The sequence below is a fragment of the Ursus maritimus genome, unplaced genomic scaffold (genome assembly GCF_017311325.1).
Source record: "Ursus maritimus isolate PB19 unplaced genomic scaffold, ASM1731132v1 scaffold_16, whole genome shotgun sequence".
NCBI lineage: Eukaryota > Metazoa > Chordata > Mammalia > Carnivora > Ursidae > Ursus > Ursus maritimus.
Genome location: NW_024424008.1, coordinates 3,205,451 through 3,231,244, shown reverse-complemented (window position 1 = coordinate 3,231,244; position 25,794 = coordinate 3,205,451). Strand labels below are relative to the sequence as shown.

Sequence of the window (25,794 nt, the reverse complement as noted above, 5' to 3'; positions counted from 1 at the left end):
TCCTAGAACAGTCCTATTTCTTTAGCATTGGGGGTGACTAGACCCCGACCTGCGTTCAGAGCGCAGACAGCACAGGTCTGCCCCCGAACGCCGGTGGCTGAGAGCCGGACTGCGCCCCGAACCTTCTGGCCAATCAGGAGCCACGTTCTCCTGCGCTCTCCTTTCGAGCCCCGCCCCTCCCGTCTCCATGGAAACGCTCCGAGTGTCTACTCCGAGGCCCGGCGCTTCCATTTCGATCTAGCCGGGCTGCGGCCATTGTTTGTGTAGACGGACTATTTTGGCCGGTGGCGTCCCCCTCAGAGACTCCATAAGTGACGCGGACTCTCGGGAGCACCGAGCCAGAAGCGGACAAGGGCGGGGAGAGCTGTGGCTGAAGAAAGAGTGGCAGAAAAGGGAGGGTGAGGGGCCGAGAAGCGGCTCCGGCTTAGAAATACCGAAGACACCCGTGTAGGTGGGTCCTTCACAGCCGCCCTCCTCAAGTTAAAACCGAGTATGGGGAGTGGGAGAGGAGGACAGAGGCAGCTTGGACCCTGGAGCCGGGGTGCTCGGGGTTGGAAAAGTGTTGGGGCGGAGCTCGGGTTGGGGGTCTGGACGTGGAACGGAGGCCGCGCGCGTCTTCGCTGCGGGAGCAGAGGCCGCGCAGATCCGTGGCCCCGACGCGGGCAAATCCCAGTCCTTGAGAACCTGAATCCAAAAACACTCGGGCAGCCCGTGGCAAGTTGGGGGAGCCCAAACCTGTGCCGCTCTTGAAACGTCCATGAATCGTGTTGTTGTTGTTGTTGTTGTTGTTTCTCTCTCTCTAGAGAAAGAGGGCTCCCCTAACTGTTTATCATTTTCCTCAGGGACCTGTGATCACCAAGGCAGGACCGCGGTAGCAAAGGCTCATGCCCCCATTTTACAGGTGAGGAAAGTGAGGCCCTAGGTCTAGAAGGTTGGTCATTTTCAAAGTTCTACAAGTGGTTAGTAATAGACTTGAGACTGATCAGTTCCTGGGAACGTTAGATCTGGGATCCTTCTTTAAGATTCTAGGTACTCTTGATAGTAAATCAGTATTTGTTGTAGTAAAGTACAAGAGAACAATGGAATTATTTTTCTACTTTACTGATTAAACAAGAAAAGTATTTTTAGAAAGAAACTAAGGGTCGCATTTCTATTGTTTTTTTTTAAGCTTGTTAATAATTAACTAAGAAAGCCTTGAGACTCAGAGGTTAAATTACAAAGAGAGCATCTGCATCCCTGGAAGGACTGTGAGATCAAATTCTATTTTCCTGCCCAAACTAGAATCGTACCTTTTAAGTTTTTAAAGGTTCAGAAATAAAATGCTGGGTGCAAATTCTCACAACTCTCCTATCTGGCCCTTGAAACGGAACAGAAATATTCTTGGGTTTTTTCTGGCCTCTTTCTAAGAGGTTTGGGGGTCACACCCAGTTAGTATATGGGGAATGTAGTGAGTTTGGGAATTGCAAGGCATGCCCAATCTTTCATTCCTTTCTTCTCCCTCAGCTCAGACTCCTCAAAACTCCACCCTTCCCCAAAAGAGGAGCATAAACGAGGAAGGAATGTTCACTATTTTCCTCATAGTCTGATCCCAGGTGAGTAGGGTGGTCTTTTCTCATTTATAAGATGCCCCTGAATTCTCCACGGGTGGTGGGAGTAAGAGGAAGCTGCAGTGGGGATGGATGGGCCAGATAGAAAAGAAAATGTTCCTCCCTTGCCTGAGAAGCTTCCAAACCCCGATGTAGCATTTCCCTGCCTCCCATCCCGTGTCTTTTTCCAACATTTGCTCATTTATTCAGCCAGTCATCCAGGTCTGTTGTATAATTTGTACTGTTCTTGATGCTCTGAGATAAGGAAATATATAAGAATGTCTTTTTCTAACATTGGGGAGATAAGCCACATGGGGTTAATAATAATTTCTCAAGTTATCACACATTAAACAGTGTCAGAATGAGTGGCGCTTAAAAGAAACAGAAGCTCAGGTTTCAAAAATCATGAATAGGAAGATATTATTCTAGACAGAAGATGATCATTTAGTCTTAGGCAGAAATTGAGGGGAAAATGAGAAAACTGGGCTAGTAACTGTAGAGCATTTAAGAATGCATGTATAAAGTGAGGCCACATTGTGGAAGGCTATTCATGTTTAATTGGTTACTTATTCCTGTGCGCCACTCAGGCCTCTGCACTTCAACCAGAGGCAGCCATTACTGACATTTGGATCTATTTACTTAGTCTTATATCTAATATTTGATATACATCCATACATAATCTGTACAGACACTAATACATATACATACATGCATATACACATACATACAAATATAGCCACATAGGTAATCTAACATTCGTATATGTAGAGAGATTATTATATATAAAAAAGTTTGAACATGATAAATGTATTCTAAGAGGGCAGAGAACATTTCCTAGCATGTAGTAAGCCCTCAATGAATATTTGTTGGCTATATGGATAGCTGTTATATGTATAATTTTTTCATTGTTAAATATATATTATATATAAATAACATTTTTTCCAAATATTTTTTGGTAGCCTGAGTTTTAATGACTATATAATATTCCATTCCAAGTATGTATCATTCCATTCCAGATATATGGGCTTTATTCTAGATATGTTCCCTTCCAGCCATATGTACTTCATTTAAATTATATATATACATATATATTTTAAAGATTTTATTTATTTATTTGACAGAGAGAGACAGCAAGAGAGGGAACACAAGAAAGGGGAGTGTGAGAGGGAGAAGCAGGCTTCCCGCTGAGCAGGGAGCCCGATGTGGGGCTCCATCCCAGGACCCTGGGATCATGACCTGAGCTGAAGGCAGACGCTTAATGGCTGAGCCACTCAGGTGCCCCTTAAATCTTCTTTTTTGGAAGGGGGGGTAATCAGAAGGGGGAATGAACCATGAGAGACTATGGACTCTGAGAAACAAACTGAGGGCTTCAGAGGGGATGGGGGTGGGGGAATGGGATAGGCTGGTGATGGGTAGTAAGGAGGGTACGTATTGCATGGTGCACTGGGTGTTATACGCAACTAATGAATCATCGAACTTTACATCAGAAACCGGGGATGTACTGTATGGTGACTAACATAATATAATAAAAAAACATTAAAAAAAATTCTTTTGGGGGAAAAAACTTAAGTAATTCTCAATATTTTGCTGTCATAAAAATTTTCTATTAAATATTCTTATAATCTATTTAGTGTATCTCTTTATACCCTCAAGATATGCTCTGAGAAATAAGATAACAGAGTTAAGGAATATAAACATGTTTTAGACTTTTGAAAAACTTAAGTTCTTTTTTTAGAAATACTACATGAATTAACTTTTATAACCATCTGAGGAAAGATACTATTTTTCTGAACCTTTACCGGGTTTGAGTATTATCTTTAAGATTTTGCTTTGAGTTGGATCCCTTAAGTCTTTAGTAAGGTTGACTGTTTTTAGCATACATTTACTGGTCATTTGCATTCCTTCCTTGACATAGTAATGTATGCTTCTTGACATGCGTTACTTTTTTTCCTACTAAATTTTTTGTTTCTATTTGATAAAAGATATTCTTTGTATGTAAAAGACATAAACCATTTGTTAAAGGCTGTATTTCTCTAATTGTTTGCCTTTTGCTTTTAAGGAATTCTTTGTTTATATGCGTTTCACATTTGTATAAAGTGGAATCTTATTTCTTTTTATTTATATAGTATTATGCTTTGAGAGCTCTTCTTCACCCCCAAATATAATACATAATTACTTTTGTTTTTCTCAACTGTTTTTTATAGTTTCAAGTATTTTAAAAGTTTAACTCTGAAACCTATCAGGTATTTATTTTGGTATGAAAAATGACAGAACTTAAACATTTTTCCTCCCACTTAGTTATTTTATTTTTCTAGTAACATTTACTTTCTCCATTGACTGTGGTGCTGCCTTTTTATATACCAAATTACTAAATTTTTTACATACACACACAAATATACAAATGTACACACAGACCACTTTTGGGGGTGTCCTTTTTCATGGGCCCATCTCTCATTTCTTATACTGCTGTCCGAGTGTATTTAATTTTGTTCCTTTATATGCATGTAGTGTGCTTAATAGGCAATGCAGAGGAATTTAGCCTTTCTTTTTCCACATTTAGGGATAAAGAAAAGGAAAATGGCTCGTTTTGGAAAAAGAAGTAAAAGTTTCTTATAAGTTTTAGATATCGAATATATTAACTTTTCAGTTAATATATATATAATCTATATATATATAATCTAGCATTACTTAACCAGTTTCTCAACTCTAAAGTGGGGAAATAGAACTTACTAGGGTTAAGATGTAAACATGTAAAAACCAGCACAGTGCCTGACAAACAGAATCACTAACAATGGTTGCTATTATGTTAATTATTGTTTAAAATATCATGCATATCTGATACAACTCTCTCTAGTCACTAAGACGTAAGAATTGAGGCAGGGAATCCAGCCTTTTTTCTCTTTTTTTGGCCAACGGCTAGTCAGATGTTCCAGCATAATGAATTATATAAGCCATTTTATCCCCACAAATTTGATATTACCTTTACCATGTTTAGAATTTACTGCTATATTTAGGTCCATATCCAGGTTTCTATTCTTTTCCATTGATCTTCTCTATTCCTTTGTCAACCTCATGGTGTTATAATTAGAGTTACAGAGTTTTAATATACCATTGGGTTAGTCTCCTCTCATTTCTTTTTAACACTTTTCCTTTTTCTCACAAAAGTGCTTGAAAATCAGTTTCTCAGGCCCTCCCCCAAACCTGCTGTATCACTGAAAATGTAGATAAGTTTAGTGATAACAAAATTATGTTTATTTCTCCTACCTGAGATTGAGGAGTGTTTTCTAAATTCAAAAGCTACATTTATCTAGGTTCTAAGTATTTTTGTTAATATATATATATATTTAAAGATTTATTCATTTATTTGAGAGAGACAGAGAGAGTAAAAGGAGGGGGAGAGGTAGAGGCAGAGGGAGAAGGAGAAACAGACTCCCTGCTGAGCTGGGAGCCCAACATGGGGCTCGATCCCAGGACCTGGAGATTGTATTTTTTAATTGCTATTGTAAATGTCATTTTAAAAAATGTATTTAGTTTTATTTATTTGAGAGAGCGAGCAAGCATGGATGGGGGCAGAGGGAAAAGAGGACCCCCTGCTGAGCAGGGAGCCTGATGCAGGGCTCTATCCCAGGACCCCGAGATCATGACCTGAGCCGAAGGCAGATGCTTAACCCTGAATGAGCCACCCAGGCACCCCCATAAATGCATTTTAAAAATACCTTTTAAAAGGGGCACCTGGGTGGCTCAGTGGGTTAAAGTATCTTTTAATGATTATGTCTGAACTTTCTAAATTATGTAATTATATTTTACATGGTTAATTAATTTGAACTTGTGATGCATTACATGCATGCAAAAGAATATACTAAAATATTAAGTATCATTTAAAATAACATCAACACTTACCCTCTAGACCAGCAAATATTTTTAAAAACCCCCTGCTGACCCCACAATTTCATTCCCTCCTTTTCCTAAAGAGGCAACTGCTATCTTAAATGTTGTGTTTATTATTCCTTAGTTTTATATAAATGGAATCACTCTATATAGTCTTTTGTGATTTGCTTCTTTAGTATAATGTTAATTTTTATAGTGCATCCGTGTTGATTTATGTAGCTACAGCGTTTTCACTGCTGTGTACTGTTTCACAGAATGACAACTGATTTATCCATCCTCCTGTTGTTGGGCCTTTTGTATTGCTTCTAGTTTTTTGCTATTACAGCAGTTATACTGAAAATGTTGTTGTACATATCTTCTGGTATACATGTGTAAGTTTCTCTAGTGTACAAACCTAGTATTAAAATTTCAGGGACATTGACTTTCCTTAAAATTACTAACAACTTTCAGTTGATTTCCTGGGTTTCCTATATACAACCATACCCTCTATAATTGTCTACTTGTATTGTCAAATGCTTTCATTAGTGGTTTAAAAATAATGAATTTGCAGTATCTTTGTTGAGTTTCCAGTCTTAATGGGAATGCTTTTAATGCTTTATTTTTGGATTTGAGATATATTTGCATGTCTTTATTTTTGTTTGGCTAACTTGCTTTGTTTGTAGTTTTAAATGAAGGGCCCATGTTGCATTTTAAGAAGTACTTTTGGCACTGAGTAAAATATATGGCTTTTCTTATTGGACATTATTACGACAGTTTATAGATTTCTTCATTTGGGCCTTTCTTTACCTTTTGGAATAAACCACCTCTCCATCATGCTCTAATGTGCTTGGTATTATAGCAGATTGTATTTGCATTTTCCAAAGAGGCCACACCTATAACATATCTCACTCTTCATGCTTGTCTTACTGTGTGACTTACTCTTCCCGCCAAAAAGTAGGATCTGTGTCCCTGCTCCTCAAATCTGGTGGGGCTGTGATCACCTCAACCAGTGGAGTACAGCAGAAGTGATGCTGTGTGACTTGCAAAGCTAAGTCAGAAAGGATGCAGCGTTTGCTTGCCTCTATGTTGAGAGGTAGCCCAGGCCATATAACCAAGTGCAAAGAAACTGAGACCCTCCATCGACAGCCACAACCAGCCTGGCAGCCATGTGAGTGAGCCACCCTGGAAGTGAATCCTTCAGCCCAGTCAAGCCACTACTCAACAATCTCGTGAGGGGGCGTCTGGGTGGCTCAGTCGTTGGGCGTCTGCCTTCAGCTCAGGGCGTGATCCCAGAGTCCTGGGATTGAGTCCCACATCGAGGCTCCTCTGCTATGAGCCTGCTTCTTCCTCTCCCACTCCCCCTGCTTGTGTTCCCTCTCTCGCTGGCTGTCTCTCTCTCTGTCAAATAAATAAATAAAATCTTTAAAAAAAAAAAACAACAGTCTCGTGAGGGATCTGAGGTAGAACTGCCCAGCTAGGCCATTCCTGAATTTCTGACCTAGAGAAATTGTGAGAGAGAATAATTATTGTTGTGTGAAGCCACCACATTTTAGAGTAATTAGTTCTGTGGCAGTATTTTATAAATATAGGTGTTGCTGGATTTTATTGGCCTTATATTTTCCTTTATTTATTCTTTTTTTTTTTTTTTTAAAGATTTTATTTATTTATTCGACAGAGAGAGAGACAGCCAGCGAGAGAGGGAACACAAGCAGGGGGAGTGGGAGAGGAAGAAGCAGGCTCCTAGCGGAAGAGCCTGATGTGGGGCTCGATCCCATAACGCCGGGATCACGCCCTGAGCCGAAGGCAGACGCTTAACCGCTGTGCCACCCAGGCGCCCCTCCTTTATTTATTCTTGAAGTTTATATCAATATTCATTAATAATACAGTATAGATATTTAGTTTTCTGACTTTTACTGTCTCAGTGTTTTCCTGAATGTTTTAAAAATTTTGATAGTTTCTCTCTATATATAGTTTGTTGAAAATTTATGTGAGAAAACTTCCGGGTTGGTTATTTTTGAAGGTCAGAGTTCTTTGATGCCTTGAGCAATTTCTTTCATAAAACTGACCTGTTCAGGTTTTTTCTCTTTATGACATATTGGTTTTCTAGGAAAAAATATATTTCCTATTAAGATTTATTTTTAAAGAGCTGTGGGAAGTGCCTACCTAACTTTCAGTTAGAGTTTTATCTGTTGCCATTTCCCCACGTCAATTCTAACTTTTTTAAAATTTATACTCACTCCTTTTTTCCCCTTTGGTTAGCTAGCTGGTAATTTATCTAATTTATTAATATTTTTCTTCCAAAGAACTGGCTCTTGGATTCATTTCCGAATGGTAAATGTTTTTCAACTCCACCATTTTCTTTTGCTTACTCTATAGCTTTCCCTTTTTAAAAAAAAAATATTTGGGAGACAGCACAAGCAGGGGGAAGCAGCAGGCAGAGGGAGAGGGAAAAGCAGGCTCCCCACTATGCAGGGAGCCTGATGCGGGGCTCTATCCCAGGACCTTGGGATCATGACCTGAGCCGAAGGCAGACGCTTAACCAACTGAACCACCCAGGCGCCCCCCACTTTAAGTGTTTAATCTGTCTAGTGACCACACTGTATATGATACTAAGTTGGAATCCACTTTTTTCTCATAGTCAGTTTTCACAACACCATGTAGTAAATAATCCATCCTTTCATTTTTAATGCCATCTTTATTATTAATGTGTCATATATAAACAAGCAGTCCGAATCTTCCATGCTGTTCGACTGGTCTATTTGTCAGTTTTTTTTTTTGTTTTTTTTTTTAAGATTTTATTTATTTATTCGACAGAGATAGAGACAGCCAGCGAGAGAGGGAACACAAGCAGGGGGAGTGGGAGAGGAAGAAGCAGGCTCATAGCCGAGGAGCCTGATGTGGGGCTCGATCCCAGAACGTCGGGATCACGCCCTGAGCCGAAGGCAGACGCTTAACCGCTGTGCCACCCAGGCGCCCCTATTTGTCAGTTCTGATTTTACTGTTGTAGTTTGGCGGTATGTCACTATTTGGTAGGTCAAGTCTTCCTGCTTGGTTTTCTTAAATCTCTATATTATATCCTTCTTTTCCTTCCCTGTAAATTTTAGGGGGAAAAGTATATTGCGTTCCTCAAAAAAATCCAGTTGGAATTTGACTGGGGGTATATTGAATTTAATTCAACCCATCCAAGAACATGGTAGTATGCTTCTCCTTTTATTTAGGTCGTCTTCTTTCTGCTTATTCAAATTTAAATGTTATCTTCAAAGAGTTCTTTATATTCTTGGTTAAGATAGTGTTTGTTCTTTGTTTTGCTTTTTGTGAATGGTGTCTTCTATTTTATAGCAGTTGATTGCTGATACAGTTATGCTTTATTGTATCTGGTAATTTTGCTGAGCTCTGTTTAGTTTATGGTTTATCTGTGTACTCTCGGTTTTTCTAGGTAGATTGCTGTAATATATGCAAATAGTTAAATTTTTTGTTTTTACTTCTAATCCTTGTGCCTTGTTTCATTTTCTTACGGTATTTGTTAGGCCTTTGGTACTATGTTGAAAGCAATGGGGATGGTAGTCACTCGTTTACCATAATAAAAGGAACACATACAGAGTTTGTCCATTCAGCTTAATGTTTGATATAGGTTCCTAATATGTATGTAACCTTTACCAACTGAGAGGGTTTTTTATTCCTACTTTGCTAAAAGTTTTTAAAGACCATATAAAAGTGTTGAACATTATTAACTTTATCACATGATTTCTCTTCATCAGTTAATTATGGTTTTCTTCTGTAGCCTATTAATATAGTAAATTATATTGACAGATTTTTCTCATTAAACTGTCCTTCCTTCCTATAGTAAACCATGCTTGATCATGATGCATATTTTTAATATATTTCTCAATTAGCTAATACTTTATTTAGGATTTTTATAGATTTGTGAAATTTACAAAAGGGATTATAATCTAACATTTTGTATTGTCTTTATCTGGTCTTGGGAGTCAAGATTACACTAGCCACATAATGAGCTAGCAATTTTCACTTTCTATTTTCTAAAACAATTTGATTGTAATAGTAATTAATTGCTAATGGAATGTTTGCTAGAACAGTAATATTTATTGCATAGTAAATTACAGTTAGCAGTTTAAAATAACACACATTTATTATGTCACTGAATTTCTAAGGGTCAGGAAGCTGGGAGCGGCAGAACTCCCAGGGCCTCTCACGAGGCTGCACCAAGCTGTCAGCAGGACTGCAGACGTTGGAAGGCTTCACAGGGCTGGAGGATCCTCTGCTACGATGGTTCACTCGTGTGGCTGTTGGCAGGATGCCTCATTTCTCACTGAGGACAGAAGGCCTCAGTTCCTTGCCACATGGCCTCTTCACAGGACTCCTTAAGTATTCTCACCACATGGAAGGCAGTTTCTCCCTGAGTGAGTGATCCAAGAAAAAGGGCAAGGAGGAAGCTGCAGTGCCCTTAAGAGCTAGTCTTAAAAGTTGCACCCCTTCTGTGTTTTTACATAATATTCATCAGAAGTGAGTCCTTAAGTCCAGCCCACGCTCAAAGGTGGGGACCTGGCTCTTGAAGGGAAGGGAATCAAATAATTTGTGGACATATTTTAATACCACCACAAATAAGATAGACCTGTATGTACTGATATGTGAAGCTGTATGTTATATATTATGTGAAAAATGCAAACCAGAATTATGTCTTTGTTAAGAAAAAAATGTCAGTGGGATATGTGTATTTGTGGGTATGCATGAAAAAAAGAAAGGACACAGTAGAAACTATCCTGCTTACTTCTCAAGTTATTTCTGGAGGGTAGGCTTTCAGTTTTTACTTATATTACTTCAGAATTATTTAAAAATTTTATGAATTTTCAGTAAGAGCAACTAGACCCAATCTCTAGTATATATTTTTAAGATTTATTTATGTTAGGGAGGGAAGGAGAGAAAGGGGGGAGGGAGAGAGAGAGAACGCGTGAGCAAGGGGAGGGGTAGAGGGAGAGAGAGAATCCTCAAGCAGACTCCCCACTGAACATGTAGCCTGAGGCAGGGCTCAATCCCAGGACCCAGGGGTCATGACCTGAGCTGAAATCAAGAGTTGGCCACTTAACTGACTGAGCTACCCAGGTGCCCCTCTAGTATAATTTTTTAAAGAAATTCTTAAATATTTTAAAAAATAACAAAGCCAATAACAACAGGCTGAGTTTTCTTTTTCTGTACTTTTTACAAAATAAGGAACCAATGAGTTCATTTATTTTCTGTTTGATTCCAGTTTTCAGTCTTCTAGTCTGGGCTTCTAAGCATCCAATTTTTCTTATTTATATTTTCATTTGTATGATAAGTTTTAACATTTATTTTATAAACATTTAAAAATAACGTTTAATTTTCTCATTCTTGAGTTCTTATTTGTGGTTAGTACTAAATTGTTTAGGCATGGATTTTCATGTCGTTTATTTGGAAAGCAGTGCCTGGGTGGTATATTTTGAACCCCTGAATATTTCAGTATATCTTCCCGTTGTCCTTTTTAACACAATAAGGACGTACATGGAAATCTTGATTAACAGCCCTTTCCCAAGTTGTTTTTGACTTCTCTGACTTCGACTTAGTAGGGAGGCCACTATTTTGTAACTGTATGACCTTGTACAAAGTTACTTAATCTTGCTAAATGTTGGTTTCCTTATTCCTTTAGTGTTGACAATTATACCTTACTATAAATGAGATAATAATGAGATAATAAATGAGATAACAGCCTTTTTCACATAACTTCTTGATTATTTAACTGCTATGATTATGATTTGATAGTCATGAATTCTAGTTTTCCTCCATGAAAAGTATATTTCCTTTATTCATAGTGTTTACTAAACATTTTTAATTGAACTTGGAATTGAGAATGTCATCAAAGAAATGAATTTGTCACATAACCAATTTATGAGCTGTTCTCTCCACTAAAAGAAGTATTTTTAGGCACTTTGAATACATATATTTATCTCTTCTTTCTAAAACTTCATGATGATAATAAGAAACTAAAAACTGTATGAACCTGCAATGATGAAGTAATGAGCCATCAGCAAATGAGGAATTTCAACAGAAACTTGGAAGAGGTGCCTGGGTGCCTCAGTCAGTTGGGCGTCTGGCTCTTGATTTCAGCTCAGGTCACGATCTTCGGGTGGTGGGATTAAGCCTCGCCTCAGGCTCCACTCTCAGCCCAGAGTCTTCTTGGGACTTTTCTCTCTCTCTTCCTCTGCAACCCCACCAACCCCCATGTGTGCACTCACTCTCTCAGTAAAATAAATAAATAAACAAACAAATAAATAAATACCTAAAAAAACCCCAAACCCCAAAACTTGGAAAGGAACAGGAGAAACAGTGGTAAGAGCTGCATAGGGCTACAGACATTACGTCCTGGAATGCTCCACAGGGGAGTAAGCACAAGAAGGATTTGATAGCCCTGTGAACTTCAGGGAAGCAGAGGATGCAGCCATACCATTGAAGCCAGAAGGCCAGTCAAAAGAGGATCCTAAAATATTTCCAGAGAGCAAAGAAAAAGTTGCCTGCAAAGGAATTAGAGTAAAAAAAAAGGGTCTAAGACACAACAATGAAACCATATCAATAGTGAAGCAATTCTGAGAAAAATTCTTTTCACTCTAGAATTTGATACCCAGCCACTTGTGAGTGATGATAAGGACTTCAAGCATATAGTGTAACCACGCTTGGAGATTCTCCTTTAAACCAAATGTGTGTCCTGAAGAAAACCTTGCCTGTTTCTCACCTTTGCTTTTATTCAGTGGCCATGGAATTAACATTCATAAGCTTGACTGAACTCATTTGGGTGTATACCTCCCAATTAATGGAGTAAATCACAAAAAGGAAAGAAGTGTATGATCTAGAAAATGGGAGCACTAAAGAACAGCCAGCCCAGACTGGAGCAAGATGATGAACATTTCCAGAATAAAAAGGGTTGGGGATCAACTGACTTAATCTTCTTCAACCATTACTTACTAATTTTTAAAACTGGGATGATAATAGTATCTACGAGAGGGTGGCTGTGAGGACTACGTGAAATATATGTGAAGTCCTTAGCCCAGTGGTCAGCAGACATATAAATGTTTCTTATGACGTGATGGGCTTCAGTGACCGCGTACATTATTGAGCCGTCCCCATTATTATGTCTCCTTTTACCTTTCTTGTTTTTCTTCATTATTGAAGTTCTTTCTTTTTTGATATCGTTTGTCACTTATATTACCTGCTGAATGGCTGTTTCTTTCTCCATCTTCTCCCTTAGATCTCTTCTTCCTGGAAAACCTGATCTTTGACCAGATGGCAGTAACATTTGAAGATGTGACTGTTATTTTTACCTGGGAGGAGTGGAAATTCCTGGATTCTTCTCAAAAAAAGCTCTACCGAGAGGTCATGTGGGAGAACTACACAAATGTCATGTCAGTAGGTAAAGTTATCCCAGCTCTTGGGTAATAGAATTAGTTTCTTCTGGGACCAATTTTGTTGAGTATTTTGGTTCTTCATCTAGGTATTGTATTGAGATAGAAGAAATCTGACTCTCAGAAATGGGTCATATATCAGATGACAGAAGATAGAGCAAGACATCTCCCAAGACACGTAGGCTATGTAATTAATAGGTGTTTGTGATTTTTATTCTTATTTATTTTCTGGATTACATCTAAAATACAGATCTCCACACATAACCAGTTTTGTGTGGTCCTAAATTTGTTCTCTCTTCGACTATTTATAGCTTTTGCTGTATAACAAACTACCCCAAACTTAGTGACTTAAAACAAACATTATTTTTCACGATTCTAATTGGTTAGATGGGTATTCTATCATAGAGTGATCTGATTGGGGCTGGATGGTCTAAGATGAGGCTGGACAGTCTGACTTACATGTCTGGCAGTTGGTAGATATCAGTGGGGATAATGGGAATGTGTTGACTATTTGTCCCTCTTCAAGGAGGCTAGCCCAGGCTTGTTTACCTGGTGGTGGTCATAGGATTTTCAAAACTAGCAAAGAGAGAGGGCAAGCCCCAGTACGTAAGCACTTGCAAGTCTCTGCTTGTATCACTTTTGCTATTGTCCCATTAAACAAAGCAAATTGTACAGCCAAGCTAAAGTCAGTGTGGAAGGGGAACACCCAAAGGTACAGAGTTAATGCAGCCATTTTTTCACACAATCTGTCACACTCTGCTATAACAGAAAAATAGAAACAATATTTTATTTCTTATAATAATGCCCCAAATAGAGTAACCTCATTAAATCTCAGTTTTTAAGATGAATTCCATGAAGCAGTCAGCCTTACTTGTTTATTTCTAACAGTACTTGGTAAGTAGTACATGGTCAGATATATCTATGGAATGACTGAATAAGTGAATGAATGAATACATATATGAATGAACAAACACATGAATTTCAGACCAGATATGGAGCAGCCTAAGTCATAATCCTTTCCCATTCCCACTCACACATATATTCCTATAATTCTGGAAGTCAGTGTTTGAGACATTGAGATTTTTTTAAAACCACCTTTATCTCACCAATGGATTATCTGCTTATTCTTCCAGGAAACTGGAAAGAGAGCTACAAACCCCAAGAAGAAAGACTCAGGTATTTAGAACATGAAAATCGTCTCTCCTGGCAAGGTTGGAGGAATGCCAGCGCTCAGATATATGAGAATAGAAACTATGTGGAAACTGTCCAAGGAATAGAATCCAAAGACCTAAAGCAACAAGATCTTTCCCACCATCAAGAATGGTTAATACTCTCCACCCAAGTACCAGGGTATGGGAACTACGAACTGACTTTTGAAGGCAAAAGTCCCAGGAACTTAAAATATACAAAGTTTATACCTTGGCAGTCCTTAGAAATAAAACGTACCCCTCGAGACCATGCTAGAGAAATCTATGGGAATGATTCACATGGTTTTGAAGGAAGCAGATGCCATCTTGGCATATCTAGGAAAAATCTCTCTGTGGAAAAAGAACAGAAGCTCATAGTTCAGCATTCTTATGTCCCAACAGTAGAAGCCCTTCCGGAGTACACTGGGGAGCTATGTCAACATGACCTACTGAAAAAAACTATGGAAGAGAAATACTGTGGATGTAATAAATGTAAAGAAATTTATTATTGGAACTCACAGTGTGTTCTCCACAAGAGAAATCAACGTGGAGAAAAGTTCTATCAATGCTCTATCAGCACAGCATGCTTCTCTCAGAAATCAGACCTACACAGACATCCAAGAATTCACATAGGTAAGAAGCTGTATGGATGTGATGAAGTTGATGGTAACTTCAGTCAAAGCTTAGGTGTTCACTTTCATCAAAGAGTCTGCACAGGGGAAGTTTCTTATATATGCCACGTGTGTGGTAAGAGCTTCGGTCAGATCTCTAGTCTTCACAATCATCAAAGAGTCCATACAGGAGAGAAACTCTGTACATTTGAGTGTAATAAGGACCTCAGTAGAAATTCATTACTTCACATTCACCAGAGACTTCACATAGGAGAGAAGCCTTTTAAGTGCGATCAGTGTGGTAAGAGTTTTAGTCGGAGTTCAGTACTTCATGTTCATCAGAGAGTCCACACCGGAGAGAAACCGTACAAGTGTGATGAATGTGGCAAGGGCTTCAGTCAGAGCTCAAATCTTCGAATTCACCAGTTAGTGCACACGGGAGAGAAGTCCTATAAATGTGATGACTGTGGTAAGGGCTTTACCCAGCGCTCAAACCTCCAAATTCATCAGAGAGTACATACAGGAGAGAAGCCTTATAAATGCGACGACTGTGGGAAGGACTTCAGTCACAGCTCTGATCTTCGTATTCATCAGAGGGTCCATACTGGGGAGAAACCCTATACTTGTCATGAATGTGGGAAGGGCTTCAGCAAGAGTTCGAAGCTTCATACTCATCAAAGAGTACATACTGGAGAGAAACCCTATAAATGTGAACAGTGTGGTAAGGGATTCAGTCAGCGTTCACATCTTCTCATTCATCAGAGAGTCCACACAGGAGAAAAACCCTATAAATGTGATGACTGTGGAAAGGGCTTTAGTCACAGCTCTAATCTTCACATTCATCAGAGGGTCCACACAGGAGAGAAGCCTTATCAATGCACCAAGTGTGGCAAGGGTTTCAGTCATAGCTCAGCTCTTCGAATTCATCAGAGAGTCCACACAGGAGATAAACCTCATAAATGCCATGAATATTATAAGGGATTTGACCAGAATTCACATCTCCACAATAATCACACACAAGAAACCTTATAATTTATTTAGTTAACCGCTTTAATCAAAGCTTAACATTTAGCCCAATAAATGCTGCTGGGAAGAAAATTCTATAAATAACCCAAATAATCCCAAGCACCATTTATAGTTTCCCCCAACTCCCGCTAAGAATCATTTGCTTTAAGAAGAAATCCTTAGGAGGATGCCTGTATATTTAAAATGAAAATGTATTTACTTTTTCTATCATACATATCCATTATAAAATATATGAAAGATTCAAGGAGAAAACTCTTCATCCTGTTTTATTCTAGCCTTTTTTTGTGCATTTTCATATGCATGAAATCGTGTACTGTATATTCAACTCTATTTTCACTGACTTCAAAACATTTACTTACATTTTGTCTGAATGGAAATTGGCTAGCTAGCTATGAAACAGCATCCTGGCTCCTCTATATTAAAGTCCCTAGGAAGCCACAGGAAAAACACACACAAAACTTGAAACTCAAACTGGTAGATAACCTGTTGTTCAAATGTGGAAGAATTAACTATAGGGCAGGACAATTCGATTGCTTATGACATAAGATAGGAAAGCACTGCATGACCCTTTATCTGAGACAGGATGTCTTGGAGATGTTCTGTCAACCAGAAAAGTCAGGAACCATCTTTTGCAGGGGTGCTGCGCTTTGAGGTTGCCACGTTGCACTCTCACATCCCCCTCCCCAGGATTCCAAGTTGATTCATAGCTTCAGACACCACATAACAAGAAGTACAATATTTAATGTCTTTAAGGGTGTGAAAGATGTCCGCAAAAGCTAATAGAAGTGAATCTTCAGGAGACTGAAGATACTCCATCTGTTCAGAGTTAGGGATTTAAGCAGTAGACTGATTCATTCTCAGAACAGAGAGGTAACAGAAGTAGCTGCTGGAAGCAGAACTAAGCTCAGAGCTATGTGCAAAACTGAACTAGTAACCTAATTACGGAAGAAGACAGAAGGTGGCCATTGTAAAATGGAGTGGAGTATAAATATGTATAGACGTCACTGCCCAAGAGAAACTAAATTAAGGGGACTTGTTCAGTGAAATAATAGGGAATTGCAGTACCAAAGAAAGAATACCACCGTGAAGAGTTAAAACCTGATACCCATGAAAATTAGTCACTTCAGTCTCCTGAAGAAATTTTTAAAAAACTGGTGTCTGTCTTGAGTAGCATGACAGAAAACCTGAAAGCAGTAAAACTAGAGTAGAAATCTGTAAGTAGAGAAGAGCCTCTAAAATAAAAAGAAAAATAATGAAGGACTACAGGGAAATTTAAAATGGATCACAGTACAAGGCAATAGGAGCAGAACTGGCACTGCGGAATATCGAATACTGTAATGAATACACTTGAGATGATCTTCAGTGTGTACAAAAAGGACAATGAGATGGAAACAAGGAGAAAAGACAGATAGGAAATGCAAAGAATGGAGATCCAATGTAGGAACTGAAGGTGTTTCTAAGGAAGATAAAAGAATGTGGAATAGAATCAATGATCAAAGAACTTAAGACATTTTATCTGAGCTAAATGCATATATGCTCACTCGATTTTAGGGAAAACCAATATAAAAAACCATGCTTAGAACCAGCTTAGGGAAAAGAACAGTTGAAAGCATGCAGAAAGAAAAATTCTGGTTATCTACAAAGCTCGTGAAAAGAGAACGGATAAAGAACTCCAAAAAGAAAATGTCAAAAAGACAGTGAAATGACACCTTCAGAATTGAGAGATTAAAAACCCTATTATCACCTATGGTAGTATTTTTAATCAGCTCACTCGTCATTATTGTCTAAATTGTGCAGGTAACGGATTAGATAAGAAAACAGGGGACATGATACATGTTCCTTTTTTTTTAATGTTCAGTTAGCCACCATACAGCACATCATTAGTTTCTGACGTAGTGTTCAATGATTCATTAGCTCTGTATGACACCCAGTGCTCATCACATGTTCCTTTCTTAAAGAGAGCTCAAGAATGTGGAAATTATGGCCTAAGACTGGTAGTGAGCACTAACATCAGTTAAATGGCATAACTGTTATTTTGTTTACAAAATGTCCAAAATTTTAAATAGCTCTGCAAAAAAAATATTTGATATACAAATGCTGAGTATAAAAGCAGACTGTATATAAATGCCTGAGAGGGAGACTATGACTGTCAGATAAAATACAACAGTTTAGAGTTTAGATTTCAGATCTACAATGAATAATTTTTTAGGTAAGTATATCCCAAATATTGCATGGGACTTACACTAAGAAATTATTTGCTTATATGAATTCAAATTTAATTAGGCGTCCTGTGTTTTCATTTGGAAATCCAGCAAAAGAAATGCGCTACGTTCATGTGCTGCAGCAAAAGAAAATGTGCTACATTTCTGATCTTAAATAGCAGGGACTCTACATCTTTAACAACTGAAGAAATAAAGGTGTAATAAATACATTTTTTTTTCAAACTTAGAAATTGCAACTCATAGAACTAAAGCACATATACCTTTCAAAACAGGAGAAAGTAAAAACAAAGACTATTTAGTCCCTATTAGCAAAAGACAAAAGAAATTAAAGCAAAATGATACTGATCAGTAACTATCCATTATTAATTGATCGAATGCTCAATATTAATTTACTGATTAATTTTATTCATATAAAAGAATAGGCAAAGGTTTATTCAGCAAACATAAGGGAGTGCAATATGTTCTTAAAAACATATCTACAATATGTTTTTAAAAGTCAATAAAAATGAACTAGTTAAACCCATAAGGTGAATAAAAATACAAAAACCAGTAGTTTCCTAAATCCTTGCTATAATCAGAAAATAGAATGGGTAGAAAAAAGTATGGTTTATAATAACACTTAAATTTCTTTTCTAAAAAAAAGAACAAGTAAAAATGTAGAATGAAAATAATGAAAAAAATCTGAGGAAAATAAAAGAGAGCTTGCATAGAGCAGTCTTACAATTTTTTTAGAGGAAATGTTCCTAAGTTAATCTATAGATTTATTTCAAATTTCATCAAAACCCCAATGAGATTTGAAATTTAAAAAATCTATTAAGAAAAACACATTGGAGAAGAGCAAAGATAATTTATAAGAACGAGATTGCCCTAAAGTAAAAAGTAAATGATATATTGAAATTAATGGCGAACTTGCTTGTACATTTCAAAAAAAAATGTTCAGAATGCTCAGTCAGTAAATCGCTTAGAAACAGACCAGTATATGGATAACGTAATATAACATATTTAGTATATATGCATATATACTTTACATATTAAGAAGATCTATGAATAGGAAAAGGATTATTCAGTAAATGGTGCTAAGAAAATGATTAACTCTTTGGTGAAAAAATTGGGCTTTCATGACATACATCATATATATATTGTTCTAATATGTATTAATTAAAGCACAAGTTTTCAGGCTGACTTCCATGAACGTCCATGTGATTTCATGAAGGCTGGTGCATCAGAAATGAACTACAAATTTAACCCCATTTTTATCTGATTCATAGTCAGGATTAGTATAAGATTTCTTTCTAAAGAGGGTTGTGCTACTTTAACATAAATGTTTAAAATTCACCAAAGTGGATTTTTATATGGTTGAAAACACACATACACATATGCACTTTTTTTGAGAATTAGATAAAAAGGAAGAACTCAGAAAAAATACCTAGGAATTTGTCCACATAAAATTTTCTAAAGTAGGTGAAAAACATGAAAATCACAATAGGAAAATATTTGTCATAATTATGACAGTTAAGAACTTTCATAAATTAATAAGGAAGACGGACATCTAAAAATTGGCAAAGGACATCAGCAGATTAAAGCTATAAACACTTGTACTAACAATTATAATAGCTATTTTCAGTGAGAGTACAGAGTGATCGCTACTTATACTACAATAAGGGTAAATTGATAGACTCTGGAAAGCTATTTGGCTAATCATAAGCCTTAAAATGTTGATATTCTTCCTGACAGTGATTTCATGTCTAGGCATATATCTTTTGGAAATAGATTACACATTATTAGGGCAATTCTATTTCCAAAGAACAGAGACCCACTTAAGTTATCTAATTCAAAAATAGAGCTATATAACATTCATGTTTTAAAATCTCATTGAAAAAATCCAAGAACAGAAGCTTTCACATGGGAACTTGCTCTAGAAAGCTATTAGACAAAGCCACTCTCTCAAAAACTTTTTTCTCTTTCGGTAGCCTCTCCTCTCTACACACTGACCTCCTGTTTACTTACTCCGCAGGTCTAGAATTGCCACCACATCCATGAATATATGTTTTTAAATTCTGTCTATCACTAACTTGTAACTTCCTTCTGGGTTTCTATTCAGACTTCTGAGTGGGGGGAAGATGATTGGCTCAATTTTCATTACTACCTCTACACAAGCCTTTGAGGCCAGGCTAAACCTTAGCTAATGGGAAGCCTTTGGATTGGCTAGCTTTGTATCAGATGTTCACTCTGGTCCCTTCAGACATGCCCAGGGCTGGGATAATAAGGCATATGACATGGCCCTTAAGGGCTCATGTTCCAAAAGATTTCCCCAGAAAGTGGCAGGTTTAGGCATTCTGAACTCCATTAGAACACACAAAGATAAATAAATGTTTAAGATATTTACTGCAGTATTTTTTTATGCTGCACCCCCCCCCAAATAGGTGAAAGGTCCTATATGTGTAATGTTATGCAGTCATTAAAACTTATATTTTCCAAGAATATTGTAATGATAATATACTTACGGTTTATGTGAAAAGTACAAGATACAGAACTGTATATGGGTAAGATTCTATTTATATATATATATTTATATAGATACTCCCATGGGGAAAAGTATATATATGCATATATGCACACACACACACACACACACACACACACACACACAATGTTCTTAGTGGATCTATTTGATAGGATGGATTGTGGCTATCTTTATGTTCTTCATACTTTTCTATTTTTTATATTTTTATTGGTGTTTTATTTTCATAAAAAATAAAATCACGTTTTTACATACAACTTATTTAAAATGTTAATGGTTACATGATATTCCCTTGTGTTACTGTACCATGGTGCTTAATTATCTCTACATTATCAGGGATTCAGACTTTTCATTTTCATATCATGAATTTAACTGCTATAAATGTCATCATGTATGGAGTTCCCAATTACTTTTGTCAACTTTTATAATTTTCTATATTCAATTACTGGATTGAAATATAGGTCTCAGAAGTGTAATTCGTGGAAAGAAATGAAATCATGAAAATAAATGATGTAGACGGCCGGCTATAAGTAGCTTGACACTGAGGGCATAGAAAGTGTGAAAGCGGAAGGAGAGGTTAGAGGATGGCCAGATCATGGCCATCCTAATTTTTAGGACAGGAAGTCCTTAAAAATGTTAGTCATGAAGAAACATTACAAATCTTAAAGGAGGGTGCAATACTATCGTTTTGGAAAGATGACTTTAACAACAGTGTGGAGATTGGATATGTTGTTGAGTAAGTGGAAGAGAATGAGCAAGAATGGAGGCCACAAGACCATTTAGTACACCACTAGGTGGTGTCGATGAGTTTTGACAGTAGGAGATAGTTTCCTTCTTTAATTGTTTTACTTTTCCCTTGTGCACTCACCAGTGTAAATTTGGAAAACATACTAAAAAAGAAATAAGGTTAAATGAAGTTTACTTCTGAAACTAATAACACTATATGTTAAATAACCGAATCTAAATAAAAAAATAAGGTTAAAGATAGCATGAAAAGCCACTGGAGGGTTTTAAAGGACATGATTCAACTTAACAGGGTCGCTCTGAAGGCTGGGAGGAATTGACCAAAGGTAGGGGCTAGAGGCAAAGCAAGGATTCCACTTAGGAGGTATTGCAGTAACGCCTCCAGGAGATAAGCTGTTAACCTCGTATTAACAGGGGAGGTGAGAGAATCAAATTTTGGATAGATTTTGAGTATGATGAATATATCAGAAGGTAATCTGAAAATTGGGCTTTGGATAGCATTTTAATATGTAAAAAGAAGACCAAAATAGTTCACAGACAGGACGAACTGTTTGTAAAAACTAGTAGTTGAGCACACAGGGTTTTAGCAAGAGTGAAATTATTGTCTAGATTGATTTCATTTTGGAGTTGGAGCTACCCCTACAGATGCAGGGTTTTTTCATCTGCATAATATGAAGTTAAAATTGTGCCATAGGACTAGTCCAGCCCAACCTTGGGTAGGAGTTAGGGTGTGATTCCAATCTTAGTCCGAGTAAACTGAAATAACCTGAAGAGAAGGCAGGGGATGGGAGCTGGTTATTTCAAGCAGACTGAGCAAAATATGTAGTCTTAGGAATAAATACAGCCTGGTGGGTAAGAGCTAGGTTGCCTGAGCTCACATCAGTTACTATGAAAAGAAGGTATATTTCCACCAAATGTCAAATTTATAATCATTGGGTTAGTGTGAACTAGGAGTAATGCAGGCTGTCATCAGGCCAACTATCAGAGTCAGGCAGATCCGCCAGAAATGCCTACCAAATTAATTAAATCTTAATACCCACTGAGTATTGTCCTAGGCTTATGCGATCCACTCCAAAAAGTAAAGGAACACTAGCGTATGTTTTTGTTCATCTTCGCAGGTTCTAGAACTTATAATACAGACCGCTATCAGTCATGTGTACAGGTGTCTTTCACTAAAGTTAATTGTCAAATGAATTCGAACTCTAACATTTTTTGAAAAAGTTTCGTGGTGAACAGTGAAAAGCACAGTGGCAGAAAGATCTGAAGGACTCTCTAAAGTTTAACCTAGGGTCTGACTTTTATCGATGGCATGGTATTGGGACAATCATTTGAGTTCTCTGAGTTTAAGTACCCTTAGCTGTAAATCACAAAGGCTGAATTAACAAGTCTTAAAGTCCCCTAATGAACTCTAGAATAGTGCATGCCACATAATAAAATACTAATTTTCACAGCACACCCATTCTGCGAAATCTTAAGTTTAATGTCATTTTAAGTTCACAGTCACTTCAAGAAAGGTCTTAGCGCACGCTATAGTCAAGAGGAATCGTGGGCTAGAAAAGGTTCGCTATTAGCCCGAATACACCACGCGGAGAGGCCCAGGCGGCCGGAAACCACTAAGTCTTCAGACACCAAACAGCAACGGCTTTCATGGCACTGGGGAATAGAGGTCCCGGTACACTTCCAGTGACACGTGCGAGAGAAGAGAAGCCTAAAAGTCAGAACGCTTACCCGGTCTTCCTGGGAAATCTTGTCAATTCCAGGACCACAGAGCTGACACGAAGGCTCGGGTGGAAAACCCACCCAGCCAGCTGAACCCCATCGCGCTTGCGCAGAAGGACGGACGCAGCCGCAGACTACTACCCAGGCTCCGTGTCGTTCCACTTCCGGCTTCTCTGCCCTGCCCAGGCCCCACGGGGGCGGTGCCTTCCGGGCGGGAAAAATCCTTAAGGCTACCCTGGCTTGAGAGTCCCTTAGGGATGGAGTTGGGTACTACTGCCGTGGCGGGCTGACCATTCGAACCTTCCAGCCTGCCCTCTCACACTAGAGCACTTCAGGGCAAGCAGAGGCTTAGGCTTGATTTCTTGTTTTTGCTGATAGGCCGAAGCTACGAATTGTAGACGCACTTACTGGAGACCTCATAGGTCTCAGTCGGAACTTCCTGCGGCTCTTGGACTGCCTACCGTGAGCTCAAACCACTTGGGGCTGAGCCAGGTGGATTTTATTCTGGAAATGACGGGAAGGCTTTGGAATCCCATCCGATTCCATAAGTATGTGGGAGTTCAGATCACTTTATAGTGTCTCTCCTAGAGAAATGATCTCATAAGACTGCAAGAGGGACTGTCCTTACACTCTTCTCCCGCCCCTCGCCCTCTTACGCATTTTCATTCAGAAGTCAAACCCACTGAGATGTTACCATCTTCCCTCAATGAAGATGTCAAGGAAAATTCTGTAATACGATTTTCCTCACTTGCTAGACTGGTACATAGTTAATGTCTATGACAACTGTGGATCTTTTTTTAAAATAACCGATTCCATCCATTACAGTATCAAAATGAAGTAATGGGGGCAAGAATAAACAACCTGGATATCAAGGAGTGCTTGGGAAAAGATTGATAGAGCAGAACCAGTATTGGTAAATTACTAAATTCAAAGCTCACATTTATGAAGATGATAGCAAATAGAGCCCAGTCAGGGCCACTGATCATAATTCAATCCTAATTCAGTGTGAAGAGAATACTTTTTTTATTCAAAGAAATACACAAATTTGAAAAAAGTCCTGATGTTATAGTAGTGGGGTCATTAGTATATATTTAAAAATGTCTTTGGAGAGGGGCGCCTGGGCGGCTCAGTTTGTTAAGCATGAGATTCTTGATTTTGGCTCAGGTCATGATCTCAGGGTTGTGAGATCAGGTCCCTCCTAGGTTTCCACGCTCTGCATGCAATCAGCTTGGGATCCTCTCTTTCCCTCTGCCTCTGTGCCTCACCCCTGCTCACACTCTCTCTCAAAATAAGTAATACTTAAAAAAATGTCTTTGGTTACATCATTTTACAATGAGATGTAAAAAATAAGCGGTCAGGTCTATTTCCTACTCACATTCAGTACTATTTGTTGCCAGCCAGTATACTACATTTTACAGACTACTTGTCCCCCCAAGCCATACTAAGTAGTTAGGATACAGTCCAATAAATAATTGTAATAGAATTCCTGTAAGTGCTGTAAACACGTAAGTACGTGGAATTTAGTACATATATTTTCTCAGTCTTCGGTTGTCAGAAGTGGCTTTCTAGAGAAGGAAATCTCTTTAGTATAACTCGAAGGAGTGAAAATTAGATGAGGAGAAGGTGGTCTCCATGAGTAGGAAATATATGGAAAACCCTAGAGCTAAGCACCTGCGGCGGATGGGAAGTTGGAAGCTGCTGCATGGCTGACACGTGGAATACAAAGGGTGCAGTGTAAGAGAACATTAGAACACGAAAGCCAAGAGAAGTCGTTTCAGAGTTTAGATTCCACCTAAAAGTTCACAGGGAGTCTTTGAAAGGTTTAAGCATTTGTGCGCAATCATTAAAATTTGTATTTCACAAAAATCCTCTGCCTGCATTTTACAGAATTTCAAGGGAGAGACACTAGTTGATGTAAGAGAGAGGACAGTAACCAGAAATATAAATATAGTACCAGTAGGGATATATGCAGATAGATGCAAGGAAGAGTCAGAAAAGATTTGGTGAGCATATTAACTAAGGTACAGGGCAACCTGTGGTACAAAAGAAACAAAACAACAAAACCAGGAGCTTCTACATGACTGAAGTTTATTTCCCTCTAACTGTCTGGAGGTAGATGGGTGGCCCAGGATTCCATTCCTAATACTGGCTTCCACTTGCAGTCCACTGTAACAGTTTTCACGGTTCTCCAGCCAGCAGGGAGACAGAAAGGTGTCAGCAGAATAGAATGATGCCTAGAGGCTTGAAGGGCAAGACTTGGAAGTGACATACATCACTTCTGTTCACACCCCATTGACCAGTACTTACTAACAGAGAGAAATTTAATGCTGGGTGGCTATGTGCCCAGCTAAACTTCTGTAACAATGAAAGTCAATAAATATAATGGATAACAACTAGCAGAATGCCTTAGTGATTCATGGGATATGGCATATGGGTACAAAGAGAGGGGACAGGTTTTTGACAGACAAGTGGGTCATTCCCTGCACTGAGGCTGAATGGCAAAGATCTTCCCATTTATTTGTGCCTTCTTCAATTTCTTTCACATGAGTGTCTGATAGTTTTCAATGTACAGATCTTTCATCTCCTTGGTTAAATTTATGCAGTTGTAATACCATTTACAACTGCATAAAAAGAATTAAATACCTATGGATAAAGTTAAGGCACAAATAAATGGGAAGATCTTCCATGCTCACGGCTTAGAAGAATTAATACCGTTAAAATGTCCATATTACCCAAAGAGTCTACAGATTCAATGCAACCCCTATCAAAATCCCAATGGCATTTTTCACAGAAATAGAAAAAAAAATCCTAAAATTTGTATGAAACCACAAAAGACCCTGAACAGTCAAAGCAATCTTGAGAAAGAAGAACAAACCTGGAGGTA

General features: G+C 38.2%; 1 protein-coding gene across 1 annotated transcript; it reads left to right on the top strand.

The window, feature by feature from the left end:
- The first annotated feature begins 363 nt into the window (after window positions 1-363).
- Window positions 364-16,682, top strand: ZNF214 (zinc finger protein 214). The gene is made up of 5 exons (XM_008683830.2): window positions 364-451; window positions 843-901; window positions 1,504-1,592; window positions 12,727-12,888; window positions 14,014-16,682. Exons 2-5 carry the CDS (start codon window positions 885-887, stop codon window positions 15,708-15,710), a joined length of 1,965 nt encoding a protein of 654 aa, XP_008682052.1. The 5' UTR covers window positions 364-451; window positions 843-884; the 3' UTR covers window positions 15,711-16,682.
- Window positions 16,683-25,794: the final 9,112 nt, after the last annotated feature.

Bases quoted from the DNA above. Each gene is read 5' to 3' on its own strand.
- ZNF214 (XM_008683830.2), top strand. The intron at 1,593-12,726 runs GTGAGTAGGGTG...CTTCTCCCTTAG, and splicing joins TCCTCATAGTCTGATCCCAG to ATCTCTTCTTCCTGGAAAAC. The intron at 12,889-14,013 runs GTAAAGTTATCC...TTATTCTTCCAG, and splicing joins CACAAATGTCATGTCAGTAG to GAAACTGGAAAGAGAGCTAC.